Source organism: Melanerpes formicivorus, unplaced genomic scaffold (assembly GCF_026170545.1).
Source record: "Melanerpes formicivorus ecotype bairdi unplaced genomic scaffold, bMelFor1.0.p_v2 SCAF_28, whole genome shotgun sequence".
In the NCBI taxonomy this organism is placed as follows: Eukaryota; Metazoa; Chordata; class Aves; order Piciformes; family Picidae; genus Melanerpes; species Melanerpes formicivorus.
In genome coordinates, this window is record NW_027142380.1 from 8466790 (window position 1) to 8494649 (window position 27860).

The 27860-nt window shown below is 42.2% G+C and overlaps 1 protein-coding gene across 1 annotated transcript in view; it reads right to left on the bottom strand.

The window, feature by feature from the left end:
- Positions 1 to 27860, bottom strand: part of CNTN3 (contactin 3) — a 130222-nt gene that overhangs the window by 92075 nt on the left and 10287 nt on the right. The window contains exon 2 of the mRNA XM_068154378.1: positions 3530 to 3664. Coding sequence (XP_068010479.1) covers positions 3530 to 3584 — 55 coding nt within the window. The 5' untranslated portion in view covers positions 3585 to 3664. The remainder of the gene's footprint in view (positions 1 to 3529; positions 3665 to 27860) is intronic.

Genomic DNA, 27860 nt, shown 5'->3' on the forward strand with positions numbered 1-27860 from the left:
AGATGTCCTTGCAATCACACAGGGATTGGAAGTAGATGCTTTAAGGCCACTTCCATCCCAAACCATTCTGTGACCCTATGGTAGCTGTTAACCTTCATTATCTTCAGATGTTCACCATATTCACCAGGCACTGCACCAGCAGTCTGCTTATCCTCCCAAATACTGGAAGTGAGGGAACCAAGATTAAGTGAAATCAACCAGGTCACTCAGATGAGTGGGATGCTTTTACAAGACTCAGAAGTTGTAACACAGAATCAATTCATGACTTGACCACAGATCATGGCTTACTTTTGTCTTTTATCTGTTCATATTTTTGGCATATTTTATTCATTTACCTTTGAAGTTGTTCTTCAGAGTAATTTAAACATAATAATGTTGAAGTATGTGTTTTAAAATTCCTTTCCTAACAAAGTAGACATTGTGAAACTCTCTCTCTCTATATATATATATATATTTAATGCTAACTAATCACCTTTTTGCTCCCCAAGGTAAATAGACAAAAAGACTGCAGGATCATTAGTCACACAGATATAAGCACACATCAACAAACAAAAACCCAAGGACCATTTATTTTTTCTCTCATTAGATACTCTCACATCTCCACTTTGATGAACTGTGAAGATTCACACAGAATAAACAAAAGGCAATTCAGTATAGGACATTGCACCAAGGGAATTTAGTTTGAAACATATTACCTACAAAGACAGAGAATGCCAAAGTTTATAAGCCAAGATCTCTCCATTTCTGTAGCTGCAATGTTATTCCATCACACTGAACTGCAGGCAGGTCTCTCTGTTTATCAGCAGAGCACAAGAAAAATTCTGCTTCACATAGTCAGAATACTTGCTCATCTATCTTAATGATGGGTTAAAAGAAATATTCTCAGAATGGTTTAACAACTTGCTTTACATCAAAGTCTGTCTTGAAATAAAATTCAACTGCAGGCTTCTCAAGTGGATTTTTGAAGCACACTGATCCAAAGGTCTACTAATAACATTCAAGGGATTGAAGCAAACAGGTAATGTTAGCCTTAAACACATGCCCAGTCTCCAAATAGAACTGCATGTCAGGACTAAGACCTTCTGTTTTGAGTGAGATGGTTTAGGCAGCTGGAAATGCTCAGTTCAGGCTGTTCAGCAAATTACATCTGGCTCCAAGTCTTGTCTCTGCAAGTGCTGAGTAACACCGAGCCACAATCTCACGACGGCACTACAGCAGTGTTAAGTCAGGGATATATATTATCAATTATGGGTGCTCAAGGCTTCCAAGCAGTCCTGCTCCATCAACCCATCTGGCTTTTGGCAATGTGAAAAATAGCTTTTTGCTTGACTTCTTGCTGGTCCCCAACTCCCCAAGGCTACTAAACTGACATTTGGGAAGTATCCTAATTGGAGAGATGAACTGAAACAGATGCAAAGAATGGCTAGCAGGATCAACACAGGAAGAGGACAGCCTTACACAGGGCCAGAATCATTTGTGCCTCAAAAGATTAGCAACATTTTCCTTGTTACTGCAATGGTCATTGGCAATTAAGTAATCTACTAGCAATTAGCTGAGTAAGAAACATTTCTGTTGCTTCATGACAGTCAATACCAGCTTTGGTACTAAGATATTGAACTTTGAGATATGTGAATTAGCAAGCTTACAGCTAACATTATTCCTTTGATTCTGTGTCTCTTGCTGCACTTACACAGAGCTACATTTATGACTAGATGTTTTTATCAGGAAAATTAGTTGTTACATCTGGTGTCAATACTGTTTAAGGTAAGAAACCTTCACATTATCCTTAAGGCCACCCCTCCTCAATGAGCAGCAAAACAGAACTTGCTTTCATCTAAGTACCTTTTAAATGTGACCCAAAAGAACTGAGATGACGTTAAATAAAAAAAATGTAAGAAAGATTAAAGGATAAAAAAAAACAAGTCCTTGTTGTTGAAGTAGGTTATGTTGTTCTCCAAACAAATCACTACCAAGGTCAAAGGGATCTAAGCAAAGCTTTGAGAGACACACACCAAGAGTTCTGCAGATGTTGCAGTTCACACTCCAAAATCTGCTTGCAGCTCTCCAAATGGTGATGTTTACACGTTTCTCCATATTATTGCTCATAACACAGCACAAAGATGAACCCTGTGCTATTCAAGAGTTAGCCCGCCCTCCTGGGTCTGGATGTTACCCCAGGTATTATCTCAAAGGGGTCTTCCCTTATTTAAAATAAAAGAAGATATTCAAAGTCAATACATGAGGCCAGAAGATTTGCATACTCTGCAATTTAAAAAGATGCAACCTCAGAGTGAATGACTGCTGTCTTTCAAAAGAATGTGGCAACTCCGCCTCCCTGGGCAGCCTATTCCAACACCTCACCACTCTCTCAGTTTAAGGAGCTTTTTCTAATGACCAATCTGCACCTCTCCTGGCACAACTTAAAGCCATTTCCTCTCATCCTATCACTGGTTACTTGGGAGAAGAGACCAACAGCCTCACTACAATCTCCTTTCAGGCAGCTGTAGAGAGCAATAAGATCTCCCCTTTGCCTTCTCCTCTCCAGACTAAACAACCTCAGCTCCTTCAGCCGCTCCTCATATGACACCCTCCAAACTCCTCACCAGCCTTGTTGCTCTCCTCAGGACATGCTCCAGGATCTCCATGTCTTTCCTGTACTTTGGCATCCAGAACTGAACACAGCATTCAAGTTATGGCCTCACCAGGACCCCATACAGGGGGTGCAACCACTTCCCTACTCCTGCGGGGCATGCTGGTTTTGATCCAGGCCCGGAGGCCCATATTGGCCTTCTTGGCAACCTAAGCATATTGTTGGCTCACAAGTCAGAGCTCTCCTGTCCTCCTGGCACACTCCCTGGAATTACTAAGGTTGCTCAAGCAGAACGCACGTTGAATGAAAAAGTCACCAAGGAAAGTGAGGGACCTCTGCTGCTGCTGCTATGAACATTGACCTTGGTAAAGAAAAACAACTCAGAAGAGCTAGCATGGCAGGAAAGACACCTGAAAAGCTGCACAAGCTCCAAACCCTGAGAATTATCTGGATTACTGTCTGGCAGAGTTAGAAAATCAAACCTCTGAAATGAACAGGTACAGTGATAAACATAGCTCTACCCCTCATGAATAAACCCATACTGAAGTACACAAAGTTTTGACAAAAGCTGCAGCTGATTTCTCTAGGGACAGGAAAAGTATACAGTTTCCAGTTAAAGAAAAACACACATTGCAGCTCTTAAATCAGCATACCCACAACGCATGCACCACCAATAATATCCTTTGTGTAGTCAAGCATCATCATCTTGCTTTGAAAGCACAGCCTGATGTAGTAACTTTGGAGACAGATATATGGCACTTTCATTCATCCACTGTTAACATTTTGTATTATTTAAGGTATGTATTGCATGCTTGGTTTCTAAACTCTGCAACATTTGCATTTCAAAAGCTCTAAGGTTTTATTTCTGAAGTGCAGTTCAAATCTGGAGACTTAGGCATGGCTCTAAACTGGAAGCTAGATACAATTGTGTATTATTACCTCCAAGACAGCCAACAAATGATACCAGGAACAGCTGTTTCCACAGCAGCAGCATCTTCAGTCACCTAAATTCAGTAATTGTGGCTCAGTCTCAGGTGAACTGTATCTTTAGTCTTCCAGGTGGCACGGTTTAACCTGTTAAAAGAACAAACATAAAAGTGAATCCCATGATGATCCTTAAGAACCAGCTTCCTTGTTAATGCACTTTTTAATAAACATAAAGCTGTCAGATCCTCTAATGTTCCTCTTCTTTTTCCTGTGACTTAGCTCTTAACAGAAGGGGACACATACTACATTTAGAAATCTAGGTGGTGGTAGAAGTTGTATAAATCAGCAGCAGCAGAACTGATGGATAAGTAGATTCTGTAGTTGCTGCTTCTCACCACCCTCCAACATTCATTTATTTGTAAGAAACAGAAGTTTTAAAGGAAGAGAGAGTACAGGAGGTGCAATCACACACAAAATGTAGTAGTTTAATGCATTTGTTACAAGAGCTTGCTGTGTACAGACTCTGCTAGCAACAATCTGAACATGTGCAATAACTGATTTAATTAAAGCCCCCTTTAATCCTTTACTCACTCTCCATACTCAACCTGCACTCGGTATGCATAACAGATCTGCAGAAATCTAAAGAGGAAGACCTAGCAACTCCCCCCAAAAAAACAACCAAACAAACACTAGTGAGTACACTGCACCCAAGTGCATCAGGTGCAATGCTATGAACTCATCTGATGGCTTCCATTTCCACTCTTATCACGGCTAGATTACAAATAGTTTAGCAAGGTCTACCTAAGCTAGTTCTGGCATTGCTATTTTCATTTTTCTTATCCTAAAGCAGCTTTACAGGACATTTTCTGAAGTTGTGTGACAACTGTGGCCTTCTTATTTTGTGCATGCCACTTCCACAGTTCCTTTCTCTCTGAAGAAAGAGGAGCTGGGCAAAATCTGAGGTTGTGTAGTACACTGACCAGACCAAATGATTCCTTCTGCAATTTGATTACAATCACTGCACAGAAATAGCAAATTCAAGAAAGCAACCATTAATTGAGGAACCAAATGGCTGAATGTGCTTTTTCCATACAAACCATGTTTATTGTCACGGTGGAGTTTCTAATACTTCTGTAACTAGGTCTGGATTTCAAGCTAAGCACCCCAGAAGAGATCACACACCCTGCTTCATGACTCACCAGGAGAATTTAAGCATCCCAGAAAAACATCCTATGGACCTACGCCCCCAGAACTATATCTTTTCTCATCCTGCAATCCCAGCTCACACAGGATATGGTATCAGCTTCTGCAGCAACACAGTGCTGACAGAGGCATCCTCTCCTCTGTACTCTCAAAAGTGCTGCTGTCTGGTTTTTTATATGCTTCTAAACCAAAAACTGGGCAAACCCAAACCCTCACACTTCTATCAAGCAATAGGCATTGATCACTCAGCTGGTATCTGCTGCCAAAGCTGGTACAAGAAGCAAGCTTTCTGTAGGGTTACAGCAATTCCCAAGTACCTAAAAATAGGGGTACACTGACATATTTCACCCCTAGGCAGCTCTCTGGATCAGACAGTTTGAGGAATTGCACCCAATTCTCTTAGCCCTTAAGATCTGAAGAAGTTTATCATATGCAGCTGAAGTGTCACTGGTTTCTGACAGGAAACATTTAAGTATAATAAACTGCTGATAAGTCTGCTTGTTTAAAAAACCCCACAACACACACACACACACCATTATAGATTTACCTATCCTGGAGCTAAAAAACCCTAAGGTCAGATGACTTCCTCATGCTGAGGAAGTCATATAAAGGAAGGTAGATACCTGTTTTGCATCAGATCAGCAGTCCAAGACCTTACTATTTCTTAACAGTAATAATTAGACCCAAACAAAACACCCCAAGCAAGTAAAAGAAAAATAATAATCCTTTTTGTTGAAACTTAAAGCTTGGAACCAGTCTCAACCACCACTTCATGTTCCCAAGGGCCATCTATAAAGCCATTCCCTAAGGAATGTTATTCATAAACAGCCACAGAGCAGAAGCACGACAACCAAACACTGGCCCAGGATACGGCCCTGGCTGTTCTGCTCAAGGACCAGCTGCTTCCATAGCTATCAGAAGTCACAACTGTGACAATGCCACCCTAGAGTGGCAAAGCAGCATCTTGGGATACCCTCTGTTTTGGGCTGCAATGCAAAACCCTGCCAAAACGTCCCCAGCCCAGCCCATGGAAACCAGTGATTTTATTTCTGTGATGATTGCCCCAAGCATTGAGGACAAGCAGAAGGGCAGGAAGGGAAGGGGAGGAGGTGGAGTAAGAATACTAAAGTAGGTCACTCTTCTATGTCAGCTCTCTTGCAATCTTAGAAGGGAAGGCAAAAAAAAAAAAAAGAAGAAAAAACTAAATTAATTTGATTTTGGTTTTTAAGTGCTCAGGGCAAAGTAGAACAGCATAGATCTGTTTCAGGCCAGGGGAAAGAAAAAAGGGACTTTAGTAGAACCTAAAAAAAGGGAAAGTGTTATATGTGGGTATAATACAAATACATCTCAACCTCTGCCTGCATTGTATTTGAATACATTTTAATATCTAAAAGACAGAAGGGTAGCTAGGAGCTTGTAACCTTGTAAGATTTGAATTACTTTAAATGCTTCATTTTCTCTCTGGTCTCTCAGAGTTTGCTAATCTAGGATCTGCTCCTGAACACCCAAAATTTCATTTGTAGAACATGACACTTAGTAGTGTTCAAATTTATAGCTTTAAGCCAGATAAACATTTCCTTATGCTCATCCACATGTCAGTTCCTTACAAAAAGATGATGTAAATTCATATGCCTCCACATTTAACATCAAAATATAACAATCTCGAAGCTTCTCCTCAGTTCACCATTCAGCAAGAGTCTTCCCACTAAAACAAGGAAACTAAAAGGCGACTTTCTCTGCTCACACCACCCCAGTGTGCAGCTGGGGGGTACAGGAAGCATGGGACCCATCACGGACTCTCTGGTCTTCCTTTGGCACTAAAGTTGTCTCTGCCAAAATGCTCCAAAAAAATCATGTATTAGGCTGTTTATAGATCCTCAGTGAATATCTGGCACTGGAGTAAGCTTGTTGCTCTTGAAATTGCTCCAAAAATCAAGTATTATTGAGTAGCACTGCAGCTCAGCCTTACTGTGTTAATCTAAGATGATTGTATTAATCTAAAAATTAGATCCCCATCAGAGGTAACAAGTCAAAATCCATTACATTAGAAAGGTTGCAGTGAGCTGCTCTTCATAACATACACATTCCAATTATCAATCACATGGAAATAGTTTGTAAATGGATTCAAAATCAGGTGACACTGAGCATCTCTGCCACCTTCAGAGCTCCTAGATAACCATAGGTGTTTTTCAGATCATCCACATTGAGAAAGGGGCAAGAAAATAAAAGTGACTACCAAAAAAACCAGGTCCTACCTTCTCACCACCTCATTGCCAGGTTTCATGTGTCACAGCTTACAAAGAAAGAGTTAGAATAGAATAAACCAGGTTGGAAGAGACCTTCAAGATCATCGCACCCAACCTATCATCCAACCTAATCAACTAAACCATGCAACCAAGCACCCTATCAAGTCTCCTCCTGAACACCTCCAAAGATGGTGACTCCACCTCCTCCCTGGGCTGCACATTCTAATGGGCAATCACTCTCTCTGTGTAGAACTTCTTCCTAGCCTCCAGCCTAAACCTCCCCTGCTGCAGCCTGAGACTGTGTCCTCTTGTTCTGGTGCTGGTTGCCTGGGAGAAGAGACCAACCTCTGCCTGTCTACAACCTCCCTTAAGGTAGTTGTAGGGAGCAATAAGGTCACCCCTGAGTCTCCTCCTCTCCAGGCTAAGCAATCCCAGGTCCCTCAGTCTCTCCTCACAGGGCTTGTGTTCCAAACCCCAAGCCAAATTATGTAGCAGTAAAATTAGAGAATAAACTTGACCTCCCCCTCACTTTGCAGAAGCAAAGGGGCATGTCCACACCATCATTTAGGTGCTTTTGAAAACACCTGCACTACAATTAGCTCTGCACAAGTCCAGCACTTTGTACGTAAAGGCCTGAAATACAGACAAGCAGCACTTGGTTGGAAAAGATGGTGAAGAAACAGCAATCCCCACGAAATATGGAAAAGGAAATTTAAATACATATTTTAAGTTAGAAAACTTCCTAGTCTTACTGCTCAGGTTTCAGGAGAAGCCCAAGATACTTTAAAAGCATAATAAAGTGAAACCTAATGTGATCGGGGTTGGGAACCCCAAACCCAGATTTGCTTTTCTATAGAATTAATTCAGTAAAGCAATTGAAAACAATAGGAAGTCCCACCTAAACACAAGGAGGAGCTTCTTCACTTTGAAGGTGGCAGAGCACTGGAACAGGCTGCCCACAGAGCTGGTGGAGTCTCCATCTCTGAAGTCATTCAAAACTGGCCTGGACTCCACCCTATGCATCCTGCTCTAGGTTCTCTGACAGGAGGGTTAGACTAGATGACCTCCAGGAGGTCCATTCCAACTCTTAACATTCTGTGATTTCTTTATTATACATGTCTTTGAAAGGGAGAGCAACCAGAGGGACCTTGACAGGCTGGAGAGGAGGGCACAAGCCAACCTCATGAGGTTCAACAAGAGCAAGTACAGGGTCCTGCATCTGGGTCGAGGCAATCCCAGGCACAAATCCAGGCTGGGCAGGGACTGGCTGGAAAGCAGCCCTGAGGAGAGAGACTTGGGGGTGCTGGTGGACAAGAAGCTCAACAGGAGCTCTCAGTGTGCACTTGCAGCCCGCAAAGCCAATCAGATCCTGGGCTGCATCAGGAGAAGTGTGGCTAGCAGGGCAAGGGAGGTGATTCTCCCCCTCTGCTCAGCTCTGGTAACACCCCACCTGGAGTACTGTGTCCAGTTCTGGAGCCCCTATTACAAGAGGGATCTGGAGGTGCTGGAACGTGTCCAGAGAAGGGCCACAAGGATGATCAGAGGGCTGGAGCACCTCTCCTATGAGGACAGACTGAAGGAGTTGGGGCTGTTCAGTCTGGAGAAGAGAAGGCTCCCAGGTGACCTCATTGTGGCCTTCCAGTATCTGAAGGGGGCCTACAGGAAGGCTGGGGAAGGACTTCTCAGGATGTCAGGTAGTGATAGGACTAGGGGGAATGGAATGAAGCTGGAGGTGGGGAGATTCAGGCTGGAGGTGAGGAGGAAGTTCTTCACTGTGAGAGTGGTGAAGCCCTGGAATGGGTTGTCCAGGGAGGTGGTTGAGGCCCCATCCCTGGAGGTGTTTAAGCCCAGGCTGGATGAGGCTCTGTCCAGCCTGATCTAGTGTGGGGTGTCCCTGCCCATGGCAGGGGGGTTGGAACTAGATGATCCTTGTGGTCCCTTCCAACCCTGAATGATACTAGGATAAGTTCCTCTGAAAAGCTTGTTGAAGACAATCACAAGACAGTAAGAAAAAAAACCCCAAATTCCATAGGCTGAAAGCACACAGAGCAAAACCAAACAAACCCCACAACAACAAAAAACAACCAAAAATCAACTTGATTCTCCTTCCTTCAAATATAGCTTTCCAAAACCTCTGTGATTTCAGATCATGTCATACAGCAAGTGATGGACACAGAAGCCTGAAAGAAACAGCAAGTTAGGGAGAGGTTCAAGAGTTGGTAATTTTATTCAGTGACCTTAATTTTACTACCTAGAGGCAAGTGTAAAAAGCAGCAGCTCCCCAAAGGTGGAATTTTTATTGCAGTCTACAGAAATGGAACTTGTCAGATCTGGCTGACAAGTTCAAGTTAAACTTCAGTAGGAGTTGAAGGAATTTGTGGTGTCACCCAGCCTAAATGAATCAGATTCCTGGAACTTAGGAGAGCTACGAAGACCTACAACAACTTTTGCTGTATTGATCACAAACCACAAAACAGAAAATGAACTGATGTACTGGCACTAGAGGTCAGCATACCTTTGCAAAGGGAAAGAATTATTAGAATCTCATCTCAATAAATTATGAGATTAATTCTCTAGCTAATGATAAAGTTATTTCCACAGGGCATTGTAAAGAGAAGACGCACTGATGAGCATGGGATAGCCCTCAGCAACATCAAGTAGCCCAGTTCTTGAAGGAGGAGGAATATCCATTTCTCATTTCCCTCAAAATGAAATTACTAGCTGTGAAAAATTACTGTTATCTTCTGCATCATTAATTCAAGCTTCTGCCTCTTACAGTGCTCACTCTAAGACAGAAAGAAACCAGGCCCATGATGAAAGCATTCTTGGTTCATCTAGTATCTACACAGAAAAAACCTAACCCACTACCCTAGGATTTTGGAAATGCACCCCAAAAAAACCAACCAAAACCTCTACAGAAGTACTAAATTTGCACATAATTTAATCAAGCTAGTCTTTCTCCAACATCAGCTGGTGTCTAGACTTGGCTATCATACCAGGACAACCCAGCTCACTGGGATCCATCTCTGTTGCTATCAATCCAATCCAAAAGTGCTAAAGGTATATGGAAGTGATAAGCCCAGGATCTAGCCAATGCCAGAGTTGATCACAAGTTTTGTTATTGTATTATGTGAAATTATTTGTCCCACTGATGCAGACATGATGTCAGTTCAAGATGAAAATTCTGAAGGGGTTTCTGATCCTCGAAGAAAATAGTGAATGCATAGAATTACAGAATGCTGTGGGTTGGAAGGGACCTTTAAAAATCATTTAATCCAGACCCTTGCAGTAAGCAGGGATATAGAATCAGAATGGTTTGAGTTGGAAGGGAACTTTACAGGTCATCTAGGCCACCCCCCCTCCAGCAAGCAGGGACATTTTCAATAAGATCAGGTTACTCAGAGCCCCATTCAACCTGACCTGAAACACTTCCAGAGACAGGGCATCTGCCATGGGCAACCTGTGCCAGTAACTCTGACAATCAGAGTTGTTAGGGTTGGAAGGGACCTTAAGGATCATCTAGTTCCAATCCTCCTGCCATGGGCAGGGCCACTTCACACTAGATTGGGTTGCTCAGAGCCTATGGGCAAATCTGGAGAGCAAGGTATCCAAATAGTGTTTGAGATTGAAAAGCTTTATAAAAACATCAAGGCTGCAGAGGAAGTATTGGCTGTTACGGAGTCAGCACTGGCAGCGTGCTTCTGAAAGAAAAGCAGATGCATCCAATGCACCTGAAAGACTATAAATAAGTAAGAATTGACCAGTTAAAAGAACTAACTAATATGACAAAAGAGTTAAAAAACCCTGCTGTGCCTGACTCCAAAAAAAGTTTCAAATGGTGCTCCAAGGAAAATCATGGCAGCTCTGACTCCTTTGGGGTCTCATTAGATCTTTGCTCCATGGCTTCATGGTAGCACCACTCATTAGAAGGAGCCTTTGCAGGCAGTAGTTGTGAGGCTGCCTGTGGCTCTTCTTTCTATCCCTATAGGGACTTTGACAATAGACAAATCATCCTGATCAAGTTGGACTGTAAGCACAAAGAGAATAAAGAAAGTTTCAGAGAAACTATTGTCAAGAACTAAGTAGGATTTAAAGTCATCTCCAGTGTGTCATTAGCAGAGACTTCATTAAACATCATTTTAAAGCAAAACTTATTTACAAAAGCTTAAAACAGGAGAACCAGGAGAACCAGCAACTGTCTGTGGGGAGTTTTATTGCTCTCTCTTGTCTGACCACTGATACTTTTGTCCATGGTCCCCTGCTACACCTGGCCATCCATCCTTTGCACTTACCTAAATCTCTGTGGTATGTACTGGAGGTTCTGGTTTACAGAGCATCTTCCCCTAGCCTTTCATTTAATTCAGTCCTTCCTTTCCTCACTGGAACAATGAGCATTTGTAGTCACCGAATGCCCACCTTCCCCACATACTAATTGTTCTACAAGCAGCATCACAGAGCATCTCTGATTTATATCTTAGTTGTCATGCTGTTAAAACCCTCTCTGAACACACCAACAGGTTTACTGAACTCAGAATCTGCAGTTCTGCCATTTAAGAGCTGTAACCACTGAGCAAAGCTCTAACTGAGCCAAGCCTTTCACTGCAGGGAGTTATTCCACCCAAGTCAGCAAAACACTGAAGTTGCAAAAAGGAAATAAAGAAGGACATTCATTTTGAAGTCCTCAGAAATCCTACTTTAAGGCAACCATTTTCCACAACTCTGTTATCACCAATTTGAGAGCCTCTTTTAAACCCAGCCAGAGGGGTTTACTTTGCAGCACCTGTGGAGACAGCCTACCTTGATCAATTTTGGGACACTCAAGGGAACGCTTCACAAAAGAACCAGCTTGGCTTTTTTGCCCAGGTTTACAGGGAAATGTTTATCAGAATCTCTTAACTCCTTCAATTTAAGCTACCTGATACAATTTAAAATCAGGAAGCCTAAGCAATGGCAACTCCAGACCAAACATACATGGATCTTAAAGGGACTTTGACCTTAATGACTCTATGAAGACCTATTCCAGAGTGACTGCTGTTTGATGGGGTTTTTTAAGTTACTCACCATGCCTATTTCTGCTGTTGGCATGCTCGTGAGGTGGGTTAATTTTTTACATTTAATATCTGTGTCTTGAATTTGAACTGAATTATGTTGCTTATTTCTACATTACTTCATGAAGCATTCACACAGTGGTAAACACAAGTTGAGGAGACAAAACACGTGTACAGAAGTTCACATTTGAAACCTCACTTATCTTGACAGAATTTGCTTTTTCTGTCCAGTCAGTTACGGCCTCTGATTAACTAGTTTAACACAAACAAGTAAAAAGTTATGTTGGGGTTTTCCTCATACAATTTTGAAGGTTTGATTGAAGAAAAATAGACAAGACTGTTATTCACAGAAGAGCTACAAGAGAATAAACCAGGTTGGAAGAGACCTTCAAGACCATCGCGTCCAACCTATCATCCAACACCACCTAATCAACTAACCCATGGCACCAAGCACCCTATCAAGTCTCCTCCTGAACACCTCCAATGATGGTGACTCCACCACCTCCCCAGGCAGCCCATTCCAATGGGCAATCACTCTCTGTGTAGAACTTCCTCCTGGCCTCCAGCCTGAACCTCCCCTGGTGCAGCCTGAGACTGTGTCCTCTTGTTCTAGTGCTAGTTGCTTGGGAGAAGAGACCAACCTCTGCCTGTCTACAACCTCCCTTCAGGTAGTTGTAGAGAGCAATAAGGTCACCCCTGAATCTCCTCTTCTTCAGGCTAAGCAACCCCAGCTCCCTCAGTCTCTCCTCACAGGGCTGTGTTCCAAACCCCTCACCAACTTTGTTGCCCTTCTCTGGACATGCTCCAGCAAGTCAACCTCCTTCCTAAACTGAGGGGCCCAGAACTGGACACAGGACTCAAGGTGTGGCCTAACCAGTGCAGTGTACAGGGGCAGAATGACCTCCCTGCTCCTGCTGGCCACACTGTTCCTGATGCAGGCCAGGAAGCCATTGGCCCTCCTGGCTGCCTGGGCACACTGCAGGCTCATGTTCAGCCTACCATCAACCAGCACCCCCAAGTCCCTTTCTGCCTGGCTGCTCTCAGCTGCTCTGACCCCAGCCTGTAGCACTGCATGGGGTTGCTGTGGCCAATGTGCAGCACCTGGCACTTGGATGTGTTCAGTCTCATGCCGTTGGACTCTGCCTATCTGCCCAGCCTGTCGAGGTCCCTCTGCAGAGCCTCTCTACCCTCCAGCAGATCAACTCCTGCCCCCAGCTTGGTGTCGTCAGCACATTTACTGATGATGGACTCAATGCCCTCATCCAGATCATCAATGAGGATGTTAAAGAGCACAGGGCCCAGCACTGATCCTTGGGGCACGCCACTAGTGCCTGGCTGCCAGCTGGATGTGGCACCATTCATCACTGCTCTCCAGGCTCGGCCCTCCAGCCAGTTCCTAATCCATCGCAGTGTGCTCCCATCCAAGCCATGGGCTGACAGCATCAAAGTCCTTGCTGAAGTCCCGGTAGAGTTAAGACATGATTAGACAAAGCATCTCCTACGACAATATTAACAGCAGAGACAGCCTAGACATTTGATTTCAAATGGCAAAAGCACAGTCCTAATGTGGATGCGAGCACAGATTCTGTCCTTGCTCCGCCATATGTCTCTGGAGCCCTAAGAGCAGGCCTGTAGTTTGCTGCAGTGATCATCTGCACACAGCCTGTGTGCCCTAGTTACCATCAAGCTCCAATTTCCAAATAGGTTGTTCTCTTTGGTGCCAAAATTTTACCTACAAACAGCACAGGAGAAGAGAGCATTTTTTTTTTTACAGCATCCTAAAAGTTCCAGACTGAAACTTCTTGGTGAAAATTCTTCCCCTCTGGTAATGAGGAGTCTTGTCTATTTAGCACAAAGAAAGGTTTCAACTTCCCTACAAGTGTCATTAAAATTTAAATACATATATATTACTCTTCACCAGTCATGGCCAAAAGCTAACTTCTGCTGCTACTTTAAACACCTCCATTTATTACCCTTACACAGATACATTCCTCCACACTTCAGTCAGTTATTAAATACCTTGCCAGCCCATAACACACAAATGTCAGTAAAACAGCCTCTTGCCTTTCAAAACTCTGATTAACATACTGCAAGGTTAGACTCGCAATGCACCCTGGATGACACAGCTTGCACTCTGTCCATCAATTCTTCCTTCCTTGGCATAACAATAGTTCAAGCCAATAACCAACTTCAGAAAGCCTTCTTTTATTTTTTTTTTAATTCCAGCAGAGTGACTTGTCACAAATAAAGTATTTCCACTGTTATTTCCAAGCTCCTGTTCCTGTAATTTGTATGCCTGAGGCTGTTCCCCTGCAACTTACCAGCGCCAGGCATCCTTTGGATAACACATATGGGTCATCACCCTCACCCAAGCGTTCCAAGACAGGTACTTCCAGAGGTCAGACATTCCTCTAACCCAGACAATAAGATGTCACAAATCACTTCAAAATAACCTAAGGGTCTAGAATTATGATAAATAAATCAAGGCTACCAGAAAAATCAAACACAAAGTTGGATGAACTATGCCTTGTGTAGCTGCAGTAGGGGGGGAAAGGAGGACCTGACTACCTGATTCCTATTTCCATAGCTCAGATGACTGATGTCTGCATTCATATTACCAGCTCCCCAGGGCTGCCAGAGTTCCTGTTGACCATTAGCACAGCAAGCCTTAGGATGGCAAGACATGTTCCTGATGAGCCAGTTCTGAAAATACAACTGACCCTTGACTGTTACAATTACTTTTTAGACCTTCCTCATTCCCATGCAAGGAGCCTTTGTATTGTATAGAGAGCAGTCTCTGGTGAGGTACAAGTAATGCAGTATTTCTTTCAAAAGACTCTTGGTTCCATCTCCTACAATTCATAACTTCAAAAGCTTCTTTTATCCTGCATGGTTGCTCAAATATAACTCATCACTTCCCATTGCATACATAATTTCACTTTGATATTCTTTGGCCAGAACAAAGCTGATCTGTACCTCTTGCCTTTTTCCAGCTGACCCTAAAATCCACCTCTGGCCAGGCCCCCCAGGAATGCTGCTTATGTCTTGATGACTTGGCTCCAAGGGTTACCTATAGCAATTTGTCAGCAGTTGCCACTTCAAAAATTTAAAAGCTGATGAATTTCCAAGAATCCTTTTGCTCATTGTAACACCATCTATTTGGCACTTTCTGGTAAAAAACAAACCTGTTCTCTCTCATGTTTATCCCATACAGAAGCACAGTACCCACATAACATCAAAATGTAGGACAACCGAAACTCATCCCACCCTTGAAAGATGCTTTAAAACCCAGTAACTGAAATTCAGGCAGCCATATTCACCTTTACTGAGGAATGTAGGGAGCAAAGAAACACTATAAAGTAATAATAGGCTGAGAACACCCACAAAAATGAAACAAAGAAAACCCAACAAAGGAAATCCAACCCTCCCTTAATACTTCCCAGACTCTCTCCCTATACGAAGAGATAAAAAAACCAAACCAACACCACAATAACCCTAAGCATAGACAGACAGCTATATTCCACTGGATGAAACACCACCACAAGTCAATCCACTCAGAAAGTGTTGACATATTACTTTAAGAGAGCTGTGGCTCAAAAGCACACAGAACCCAACACAGCAATGTTCTCCACAAGAGACTGCACTGAAAATGACACCAACAGGCCCCTGTGTTTGAGTAGCTCTTCCTGAGGAAAAAACAACTCTGATTTACAAACCTCTGTATAACAAACATGGCTGCTCCCAAAACCACTCAATGTATACTCCAGCCTTTCTGGTCTCTCACTACAAGAGAGCATACAGACACTCAACATTTCTATTCTAACTTTTCATTAAACTGAGAATTTGAACTGTAATATAGGACAAAAATCCATCCTGGGTCTAATTGGTCAGCTACAAAAATTTTAACCATTAATTCAGCTGTTCACATAAACCTTACCAGTGAGTCATTAAAGATAGTAGAAAACCAAAACAACTTCATTACATGACTCTAAGACAGGTAATTATCCCCTTACATGGATCCTCTGATAGGGTTGTAGGCTTAAAGGTGCAGATTTGGTATTTTACTCTTTCACTACACGTTTCCTGATTAACAGCAAGAGAAACTCCCTAGAACTAAAATGACATAAAATTGATGCAAACCTTTTGGTGAGACACATTGCTCCACCCAAGAAAGTTAATCTTTCCAGATGCTTCACACACATTTTCTTTTTCCTTTATCTCCAAGCAGAAGCCAGCCTAGAGGAAGAGATGACCTACAGGCAGGCTGACCCAAGAAAGACCCCACAGGCTTGTTTTCTGCCTCACGGCCAGATCAGCAGAGGAAGAAGCCTCCAGGTGAACACAGGGGATCCTTTGTTGTTTCTTTTTTAGCTATTAGACATCTACAGGTTTTGCCATGGCAGGCAAGGGCAAGGTGTCACATACATCACTGAACTAGCAGTAAATCCTTGTTTTTAAGGTCAGCACACATCTCCAAGTACAACAGCCTTTAAACCCACATGTACACAGCAGATAGATTTTATTAGAAACATTACTCAGTGGTGATCCATGGAGGAGTCTGCGTGGGGAAGACAACAGCAAAAGGCTCCTCTGGAGAGTCTTCTGCTCCAAAGCTCAATGCATCTTCAAAATGCCTCCAGCAATGGAGAAACTAAGCTTAACACTAGGCCATGCTTGGTACACTACATGAGCAGTTGCCTGACAGGGAATAACTCTCAAACCACCTTATGTGGCTGTAGAGTGCAGAAAAGCAGCACTGGGAGAATGCATCGTTGCAGCCCCAAGCTGAGAGCTCACCCTGCAAAGTTAAGGAGCAGCTCCATTTCCCCACATGCACCACAGCCACATTTGTTTACAGCTTAACAGCTAATGTGCAGTGGGTGAGGAGATGCATTGTCTCTGTTCAATTGTCCAAGAAAAAGTTATAATACCCAAATATGATACTAAGAAGACAAAACAAGAGTGCTTTCAGTATTGGAAAACAGGGGACAGAAAGGGTAGGGGGGAAGTGAAATAACATTTTATATACAGCCTTACCAGCCTTTTCTTATTCTTTTGATCTATCTATAGCCTGGGAACAGCAGAGCCAAAGAGAAGTATTCATCAATTTTAGCAAGGGAACAGTTTCAGGAGATATGGCCACAGGTATCCTTAATCTATCTTGTCTGTGATTATCTCACTCAAAGTCACATGCAAGAAAATAATCCCCTGCAGCATAGAGCACTGATGTGAAAGGAAAGCAAAGCTCAAAGTCACAGCTGAATGGCCATAGCTGAACCCATTCCAGGAGGTTTCTACACCTCCCCCTTCTTACTTGAGACCAAAGCAGCTTAATCTGCACTGATGCCTATGAAGTTTCACTTTTTTAAAAGTTATTCATCCTGAGAGACTTCCCTCTCTTATGAGCAGAAATAAAATGCTCACATATCTTTATGCAAAGGTTTTTTAAAGCAGAAACTATGGGACACTGTCTGAAAAAAATAATGAATCTTGCACTTCAGTCAAATTTCAAACTAGGAGCAGAATTATTAACCCCAAAGTGGGATTGTAACAGGAAAAAAAAACACAAACCCAAACAACACAAAACAACAACCAGAACGCAACAACCCACACTTAAGCTGAACAGGCAGAAAATACCCACTGGAGAATATGTTAAAGCCATTACAGATGTTCAGTTGATTAGTGTGGCTGATTGTTTGACAGTGCACTGTCCTGTACAAGCTAATCTGATAATTTTATGGCTACTGTTAAGACCACAGAATATGGTATTTTTAAATTATTTGAGTAGAACACTTCCCTACCCTTCATTTTCTCTGTCTTGCCCCACACACCCCTGTAACCCTTCATCACTGCAGTAGGGCTTTCAGCATCGGTCCAGATGCATCCGCTTTTTATTTAGAATAAACCAAACCAGGTTGGAAGAGACCTTCAAGATCATCGTGTCCAACCCATCAACCAATCCAACCCACTTAAACAGCTAACCCATGGCACCAAGCACCACATCAAGTCTCCTCCTGAACACCTCCAATGATGGTGACTCCACCACCTCCCCAGGCAGCCCATTCCAATGGGCAATCACTCTTTCTGTATAGAACTTCTTCCTAACATCCAACCTGAACCTCCCCTTTTTAACTGATCACTGGAAGGAGAGTACCCAGACTGCTATGATGGAAAGCAAAGGGAAGGAAAAAATACAATAAGCAAGGAAATACCAGCAGGTAATCCCAGCTCTGTGTAATTTGGAGATTATTATTATTTGAGTATCTTGTCACTCATGCCAAGACTAGGCCCCTGTCTGGACACAAGACCCATTAGCATGAAAAAAAGCAGACTACTACAGGTTAAATGTCAACTGAGTTCTATTCCACTGATACTAAAAGAGAAATTTCAGGGCCTAATTCTAAAATTAATGCATGCAACCACAGCTGATCTGTGGCCACAACACCACCTTTTTAATCCTTCCTGCATAACAAGGCCTCACTTTCAGGCTATTAAAAAAGAAAGCCTCACAAATTGCAGTGTATAAAATTACTTAGCAAGATCTCTTTAAATATCAGCACAAGGTTAGATGTGATACAGACTACATCAGCTTTGCTGGATAAGCTTGACAGCTTTGCTTTATGAAGAACCAAACAGAACTGGAAGGAGCAGAGAGCAATATTGAGATAACATTCAGGCACCATGAACCTAAGACTACCTAAAGTAGTGGAAATAAAAGATAAATTAAAAAATTAAATCAAGTTGTTGACATGGGAACTAAATTCAAATTAGGAAATCTCTGTCTGACAGACATTCAAAAACCATGGAAAGAAAAGAACAGGGGAAGGGATGCTAAGGGTTTTGTAAACTATTCAGTACCATGCTAAGTGCCCTGGCAGGAAAACACAGCTGCTGAAGAGCCACACAGAGAGAGCACATGGAGTTTACACCAGAGAGGGGGATGCAAAAGCAACCCCAAATATAATTGGTTGTTTGTTTTTTTTTTTTAAGGTTGAGAAGGTTTATTTCATCCTAATAATATTGTTCTGGAACCCTTCATGGAGCCAGTGTGAAATACAGCCTCACAAAACCTACACTTCCCAAATACCTCTTTACCTTTGCTTCAGGGAAGGAAAAAAACCAAAACCACCAAAACCCAAACAACAACAGAAAGAGCTTTACCACAGTGACTAAGACTAAAGCAGCAACAAGGCCCAGACCCCAAAAGATGCTGTTTTTCTTCTGGATCCCCAAGGTTCACTTCATGTCGCAATGCACTTGGCGCTGCTCTCACTATTAATCCTGTACTGTGGGCCAAGAGAAAGCACTTCTTGCAAAAATGACCTTAAACTAAATTCATAATTCTTTAAGAACCAATAAACCACTGAACCAGAAAGCTCAGCCCCTCTGCCACAGGCTACAAGCAGCCAAGTTGGTTTCCTCCCTTTAGCAAGATACACAACCACCTTTTATTTAAAGCACTGAGCAGAAACTGTTTGTATAGTTTAACAACATATCTGTGTCTGCAGCCAGGAGGGGAAGAAGCAGCCAGAAGACAACAAAAAAATCCTTTATGAACAGCTACACTATAGACAGGTTACAGAACCTCAATCTGTCGCTGAATTTGTATTTTCCTGTGCTATAGTCAAAGGAGCAAAGGCTCCTGGATAGGCCTTTTTCCTAACCTGTGAGACCTAGGTGTGCATCCCTTAGCGCTTTCCAAGTGTGCCTACAGAAAGAGGTCTTCTGGGTTACAATTTGCTGGAGTTACCCTCATCATGAGAAACAATTTTCTATGAAAGCCAGGTACATGTCTGTCTCAACACATATATTAAATGGGTTCATAGATTCATAGAACAGTCTAGGTTGCAATAGGCCTTAATGATCATCTAGTTCCAACCCCCATGCCATGGGCAGGGGACACCTTGCACTAGATCAGGTTGCTCAAGGTCTCATTCAATGTGGCCTTGAACACCTCCAGGGAGGGGGTATCCATGACCTCCCTGAGCAACCTGTCACAGTGTCTCACCACCCTCACTGTAAGGAGTTTCTTCCTAACATTCAGCCTAAATTTTTACTCTTCTTCACAGGGGGAAGTTAAGCTGAATATGAAGTTGTCACGATCCAAACTGTGACATATGGCATGAAAGACATTAACTGCTAAAAGTATTCATAACACCTTTGCATGCTTAACTGTGCAGGCAAAGGAAGGTGGAACTTATGCTGGAATACAGCCTTTAAGAATATATGACAACACCTGAAGAACACTTGCAGTGATAGGATGAGAGGGAATGGATTGAAGCTAGAGAAGGGCAAATTTAGACTGGAGATTAGGAAGAAATTCTTTACAGTGAGAGTGGTGAAACACTGGAACAGATTGCCCAGAGACACTGCAGATGCCCCCTCCCTGGAGGTGCTCAAGGACAGGTTGGATGAGCCCTTGAGCAACCTGGTCTTTAAGCGGTATCATCAAAGCAAGAACACAAAAGTATAAACTCATCTATGAAAAATCTTGAGCAAGAGCATGTGAAGCTGTGCCCACAATGCTCGTGTTTAAGTCATGAAAAGCAATTTTATTTCTACAAAGGCTTTTGGAGTCTTTTTGACTACAAGAGCATTAAATTCACCTGAACACACAATGAAGCCAGGAAGCAGGATTTTTTTGAAGCCTCATGTTAAAAGAAGCTTTCAAGACTTCTTTCACATTCCTGCAATATTAATTGGATCTGCATATATTTGACAGGGTGGAGAGAAAGAATACCATGATAGAACCATCATCAATTGATGATAAAGCCTTGCTGGGATTTTGCTTCTAGAAGTACCAGCTTCTTTTAGTTACACAAGTCTATAAAATGTAAAACACATGCCAGTGAAACAAAGGGTTGGATTCTTTCCCCTCCCAAGGTCCTCCACACAATGCAGAGAAAAGTTGTGAATTTATCAGGATAATACATCACTCAGGAGGGTTTGCAGAGGAAGCAGGTAAATAACACAAATAACAAGTGTGCCCAGAATTATAGTTGCCTGTATCTGTAGAGTAAATAGGGACTGGAGCCAGCACCACAGGACATAGCTTGTAGCTGCCAGAGGGAGGAAGCAGCTCCACGGAGCAGCAGCTGTAGAAACAGATCCCACCAGGCTCCTTCCACCTTCCTCCAGGTCACAGGGGTTGGCTGTTTGCTGGGAACATCCATGTGTATAATGAATGTGACTTTGCATAACTGAGACTGATAGAGTCACCTCTTGCCATCACTTACTACAATGACAGGGTGTGTGTATGTGAAAAACAACACTCTTTTCTGTTGCCAAACCTGACCTGGTTGGGGTCAAAAAGAAATATAGACACTACAATTCTCTACCCCCTGATTCATGAGCATAACATTGCATATTTCCTTCCATATAGCCATCATAGGTTAAGTTTAACACACGTAAAGTGTAAATCTGTGTAGCAGCACTGCAACATGGACATTTCATTTGTGTTCTCTACTGCAGTAGTGTTTGTGCATCTCAACTTCTTTTCACTTGTGGCATTAAACTAATGGAATTTTTTTATATTGCTTCCTAGGAAGTGCAGGAATAAATTAATCCAAGAATGATACCTTCATTACCACCGTAATTAGGCTTATTGGACAACTCACTGAGTCTTTCAGAAAAGAATATAAAAAAGGCAGATCTTTACAAATTTGGAGTTGGAGGAAATCTAGAGTTAGGATTGCAGACAGTGAAGTGGCTGCAGTGCTTACTCCCCCAACTGATGCACTAAGTGTTTTATGAAAATATTGTGGAATTGCTGATTCTTCCCCCCTGCTGCAGGGAACCAAAGGCTGGCAGAAGATTCCTTCTGTTATAGTACTGCAAAGGGTCAAAAAGATGAAGGGAGACTATTTTCTTCTGCTTAGTTTGCTAAGATACCTGCAGAGAAAAATATGATTTTCCCCTTCTGGATGATGCTGTATGGACCAACAACAGATTCCAAGTCTGGCTCTCTTCAAAGTGTTACTGTAGACTGTTACATTCTAGGACACAAAAGACAAAGTACACCTTTGTTGTTAGTGATTTATATGTCTGGGGCTTACATGTAAGTCTGTTCCTACTGTAACGTAGAAAGCTCCAGGAAACACCTGAAAACTTCTACCAAAACATGGTGAGGTTCCCAGAAAGGCAGTATATACCTCATGAGGAATTAGGGGATCAAATGACCCAGGCAAGAACACTGGCTACTCTGCATTAAACAATTGAGAGTTCATCTCAGAATGAAAGCAGACTGGAAAAAGCTTCAGGTTTATTCTCAAACCTTCCTATCATTTTCTAAGAATTTCACACATTTTATCATTTTATATATCTATTTAGGTTTTTTTAATCACAACTATTCAAAGTTCTGGGAGCTTTTTGTTCTTTCAGGACAACACACAGGCATGAGCAGTTAACGAGGTAGTTCATCAGAATTTGTAACATAAGGATGTTGAGATGCTAGGAGAAGACTATGTCAAAATAGCTCACAACAGCAGGAAGCACGAGGTGCTGAAGCTTTGCAACTTTCTTAAGCTGCTTAGCTTCAGATAAGAAGCTTATACAACTTTTAACTCTGGAGTACATTCAGCCAGTGCTATCAAAACAGTTTAAAAGTTAAGTTACACTTGGGACAGATACCTCTCGAGTACTGTGATTCTGCCTTCTTACCAATGGAAGATGCCACAGAACCAAGACAACCAAAGGCCCAATGTCATACTACTTTTCCCTGACATTTCCTTGCATGACATGGGACATCTGCATATTAATTCCAGCTTGGGCAGTATGGGCAAGAGACTGCTTCACAGTTTAAGTGGAGCCTGACAAAGCAGCTGCTTTGTTGTCATCTAGAAATACTTGTAGAAATGAGTATGAATACTGCAGTAACTCTAGTCAAAAGATTTATGATTGATTGGATTTTTTTTGTCTGAAAGTAAACCAATGAAGCCAGAACAGTCTTAATCCCTATCCTGTTACAAGAATATTCTTGACAAGTTCAAAACCTGAAATGTCTTACAACAATCTTGATTAAGGTGAATCAAAGCTTAACTCAGTTGATCAATGAATACAAAAGAACCACTATGCTCCTCCTGGAAGCCTAAGGAGACATGGAAAACGCTGAGAAAAGTCCATCATCCTCCCTTTCTGGACTCCAGCGCCTTATGGAGGGGCAGCAAATGTCACCATCACCACATCCAGGGGAAATATAACAGTGATGTCAAACACCAGGTGAAGGCACAGCCCACCACTGCAGATTCACAGAGGCTAGTTCTCAGGCTGTGCTTTTGAAGATTCACTTGATGAAAATACACTTATTTCAGATGCTTTGCAGAAGGGCTTTCTGATCTACATCTACCCAATGAAAACCCAGAACTCTCCAGTGTGCAAACTGCAGTTACAAAACAGGGAAGAACTTACTACAACACAAGATGCCAACAATTTTTTGTTATTCTCCAAAGGAAAAGAGCAAAGGAAACCCTACTTGTCCTCTGTGTAACTGTGACAGAAGAATAGCATGATTAGACATAAGCTTAAAATGCAAACAGAAGAGGTCTTCTCAAGGACAAATTATGTTCAAGAAGGCAATACCTCAGCTTTCAAAACACTACAAAGAGCTCTTCAGCAGAGTCATGCAGATTTCCAGTTTCTTTAGCAATGCAATAGCAAAGACAGCCAACATGAGGTTCCAAATCCAATAGTTGCAACAATTATAGTAATAAATTGATAACCTCCAAAAACCTATAAACAGACTAAGCTAAATACACAAAAGGAAAACTACTGTATGTATGCAACTACTCCAGTAATTGTATTTGATTCCACAAATCATTTGTCAGTCCTCTGCAAGGCTTCATTGCCTTTTCACTATACTTCCAACAGAATTTTTAGAACAGTAGGAGACAAGCAACAAGAGGAGAAGTGCTTTGTGAAAGAGCATACCCTCAAAAGTGAGGGAAGAATAGGAAAATAACTCCTGTTTACATTAATTTCGCTTCTTCTGGGACAAAAGCTAACTCTTGCTTAGTCGAGAGTAGAAAATAGACAAACAAATAAATGTCTAAGAATGGGAGAAGTGTTACACATGAGCAGCTGCTGCCCTTTATCTTGTCAAGAAGAAAAACACATTTAAGTACACGTCCATCACAGCTGGGTGATGATGGCAACAGAGCTTATCAGGGCTGCCTACAGCATCACTGAGTTCCACAGCTTCTGCTATGAGGATGATTGCAGAACTTGAAGGCCTCTTCTGTGAAGAAAGACTGGGAGACCCAGGGCTGTTCAGTCTGGAGAAGAGAAGGCTGAGAGAGGATCTCATCAATATCTATAAAGATCTGAGGGGTAGATGTCAACATCAAAGTGTCAGGCTCCTTTTAGTCGTGCCTAGTGACAAGACAAGGAACAATGGGTACAAACTAGAACGTAGGAAGTTCCACCTCAACATGAGGATGGAAGAATTAAAAGGAAGAAAAATTTTCAGCATCAGTGTAGCCAACCACTTTCTGCCAGCTTTAACAGGGAACCTTTTGGTCAAGCAGACACCTACACATCTTCCATCCTTCCACATGAATGACAAGAGCTTTAGTTTACAAAAACAGAACAGTATTTCCTAGAGTGTAAAAAGTTTGTTGTATAAATAGAGGCTTTTCATACACCACTAATGACATGCACAGAAACCTGATGAGCATCTAGAACATCTCTGTTGAATCAATTAATCTTTATCTGGAGGGGGTGTGCATTGCTAAAACATAGGCTTGAACACTCAAACATATGTTAGAGACCACACATGAAGAACACAAACCTTAGAAACTAGAGTTCTGGTTTCCCCATTGAAAGACTTCCTCATTTAGAGTCAGGGGATGCTTTTTCAGCAGCAATGCTGATTTAGTCTGTATCTTCATCTACTCATTATTCTCTCCTTAGGTGATGCTGGTACATCCAATTGTCAGACCTGCAATGGCCAAAATCACAGAGTTGATGTAGGCTTAATTAAAGGGTTATTAAGGAGATGGGTGATTTGATCCCCTGTACATCACCCTCAACTCAAGGATTATAGCTCTGAAAAAGCTAAGTCACTTTGACATCTTTAAGTTTTCACTTGTTATCCCAAAAATCTTTCCTATCTAGAAGGGATTAAACAAATTTATATTACCTCTATTCTTAGCCATATCTCCTTCCTTCCTGGCTGCTAAGTCAGTTTTGTTTACCTTTCTTCTCTTCTCCAAGCTTTAGCTTTGCTTTTTTATCCTGTAAGCCAATGACTACACATCAAGGAGACTTAAAAACTTGTGTTTTGCACATCACTTGGAAGTGGCAAAAACTCCAGGACGCATGTAGTGATGTTTATTTTCCATCACAACTCAGCCTCAACTAATTAATTCAGGAAGGTTTTACCTAAGACTCCGATTTCCACTATAAACTTTCTCCCTCCCTTTTTAATACGGCTGCATCATCAGCAACCTCCTGACCTTGGCAGCTTGTCTCAGATTTTAATGGCAAAAGTAGTAAGAAAATTCCTGAAGATAAAATGTGGTAGCTAGAAACTGATACATTAAAAATCCAGTCTACCATATGGCTGATAAACATAAACCCTCTCCCTCTTAAAGCTGTTTTAGTCTGCCTGTTTTAAATCAGGTTAAAGCATGGATAAAACAGACAAATCAATTCACTTATAATGAGGAATCAAACACTTCTCCATTTTAACCTTCTCAGATTTTATCAAAAAAAAAAAAAAAAAGAAAAAAAAAAGGGGGGGGGGTGGGGAGGGAGGAAGAAAAATCCCAGTAGATGGTTCAGAGATGCTCAGCATCATGGTGTACCTCTCCCTCAGAGAAGGCCCAAGAGCTTCCCCCGGCCACCTTCCTCACCTGCCCCTAGGGAAAAGCAGATGTCCTGCTGGACAACTAGACATGTTGAGCCAGAGGACAAAAAGCTCTTGGGAAAGAAGGCACAAGAAAGTCAGCACTAAAATGAAGTGTTCCAGTAGTCTCTGTTCTACCTACAGATACCAACTCATAATGATCAGACTAATTAACACACCATTTCCACCTATGCTCCCCTGGGAGGCAAGATGAGTGACAAGTTGCAGGGAACCTCAGGACCACACCTTTCCTCACCTCTGCAAATCTCTCCATCTGAAGAGATGAAATAGCAATCCAAACAGCATTCCACAAAGTTTAAGAGCTATGAGCAAGTTACTTTAAAAGAAGGCTCACAAATTTAGTCAACATCATAGGACATCTTAGTGTGTTTGAAGTCATCTGCCAGAAATTGCATTCCACAGACCACAAGACAGACATTCACTAAACACATCACCAACATTTCAGTAGTCACTGTTTAAAGGGATTCTAAGTATCTAGTTCTTCACATTTGTTTATTTGAATCATCCTCTCAGCACTCACTTCATTCATAGACATAGTGATGCAGATTTCTATCCCATTTCCATTCACTGTTACTCACTTCCACTCCAGTAGATAGACTCAACTCAATATTCAGGATGACATTTTAAGGAACAGTGAGTATTACCCCAATCAAATCCTAAACTTAGAGCAGCAAGAGTCATTTTCTCCACTCAACACATCTATCTGAAGCACTCAACTGGGATACTTTGCAAGCTGTGTCCCTGAAGATCCCAAAATATCTGACTTAGCATCTTGGAATTTCTACTGTTTTCCAAACAAAGAAAAAAGGGCTGGGCACAAGAAAATGCAAGAGGATACAATCAAGCATGTACATAATACTCTGCATGAATTTTAGCTGAGCTTTCATAAAATTTAGCCTTTTGCCTATCAGTTAACCCACATATTAGTTATTAAAGCAAGTATTTGTGCTGCATCAAGAACAGTGTGGCCAGCAGGAGCAGGGAGGTCATTTTGCCCCTGTACACTGCACTGGTTAGGCCACACCTCGAGTCCTGTGTCCAGTTCTGGGCCCATCAGTTTAGGAAGGAGGCTGACTTGCTGGAACAAGTCCAGAGAAGGGCAACAAAGTTGGTGAGGGGTTTGGAACACAGGCCTGTGAGGAGAGACTGAGGGAGCTGGGGTTGCTTAGCCTGGAGAAGAGGAGACTCAGGGGTAACCTTATTGCTCTCTACAACTACCTGAAGGGAGACAGGCAGAGGTTGGTCTCTTCTCCCAGGCAGCCAGCACCAGAACAAGAGGACACAGTCTCAGGCTGTGCCAGGGGAGGTTTAGGTTGGATGTTAGGAAGAAGTTCTATACAGAGAGTGATTGCCCATTGGAATGGGCTGCCCAAGGAAGTGGTGGAGTCACTGTCATTGGAGGTGTTCAGGAGGAGACTTGATGGGGTGCTTGGTGCCATGGGTTAGTTGTTCAGGTGGGTTGGATTGGTTGATGGGTTGGACACGATGATCTTGAAGGTCTCTTCCAAACTGGTTTATTCTATATAATATGTAATTCTATGCTCATGAGTGAGAGAATAGACAGGACAAAAATGATTCACATATCAAGTAAGGACTTTGTGGTTTGGACAGTTGATTCCCTTTATTCTGCTGTAAGCTGATCAACCTACTACTAACAGCCTTCACTGGGGTTTTCACTAAACATTCCGGAGGTATTGCTCAGCAGCATTTGCCATTGATTTAAATCACCACACAGGGTCCATTTCCTAAGATCCAGACATAAGAAACATGTCTGGAAAAGATAATCTGATATTAATATTCATCTACCGGTTTGACCTGTGGTCTCGGGGAAAGTGTCACCTCCCTGTATCTTGTGGCTTCAGCTTCATTGGAAGGACAGTGACCCGAAAGCACTTAGAAACCCTGAATAAATCACACCCCTTACTCTCTTCAAGCCATTATGCTAACAGATGGACTCATTTCACATATTTACATGCACCCTC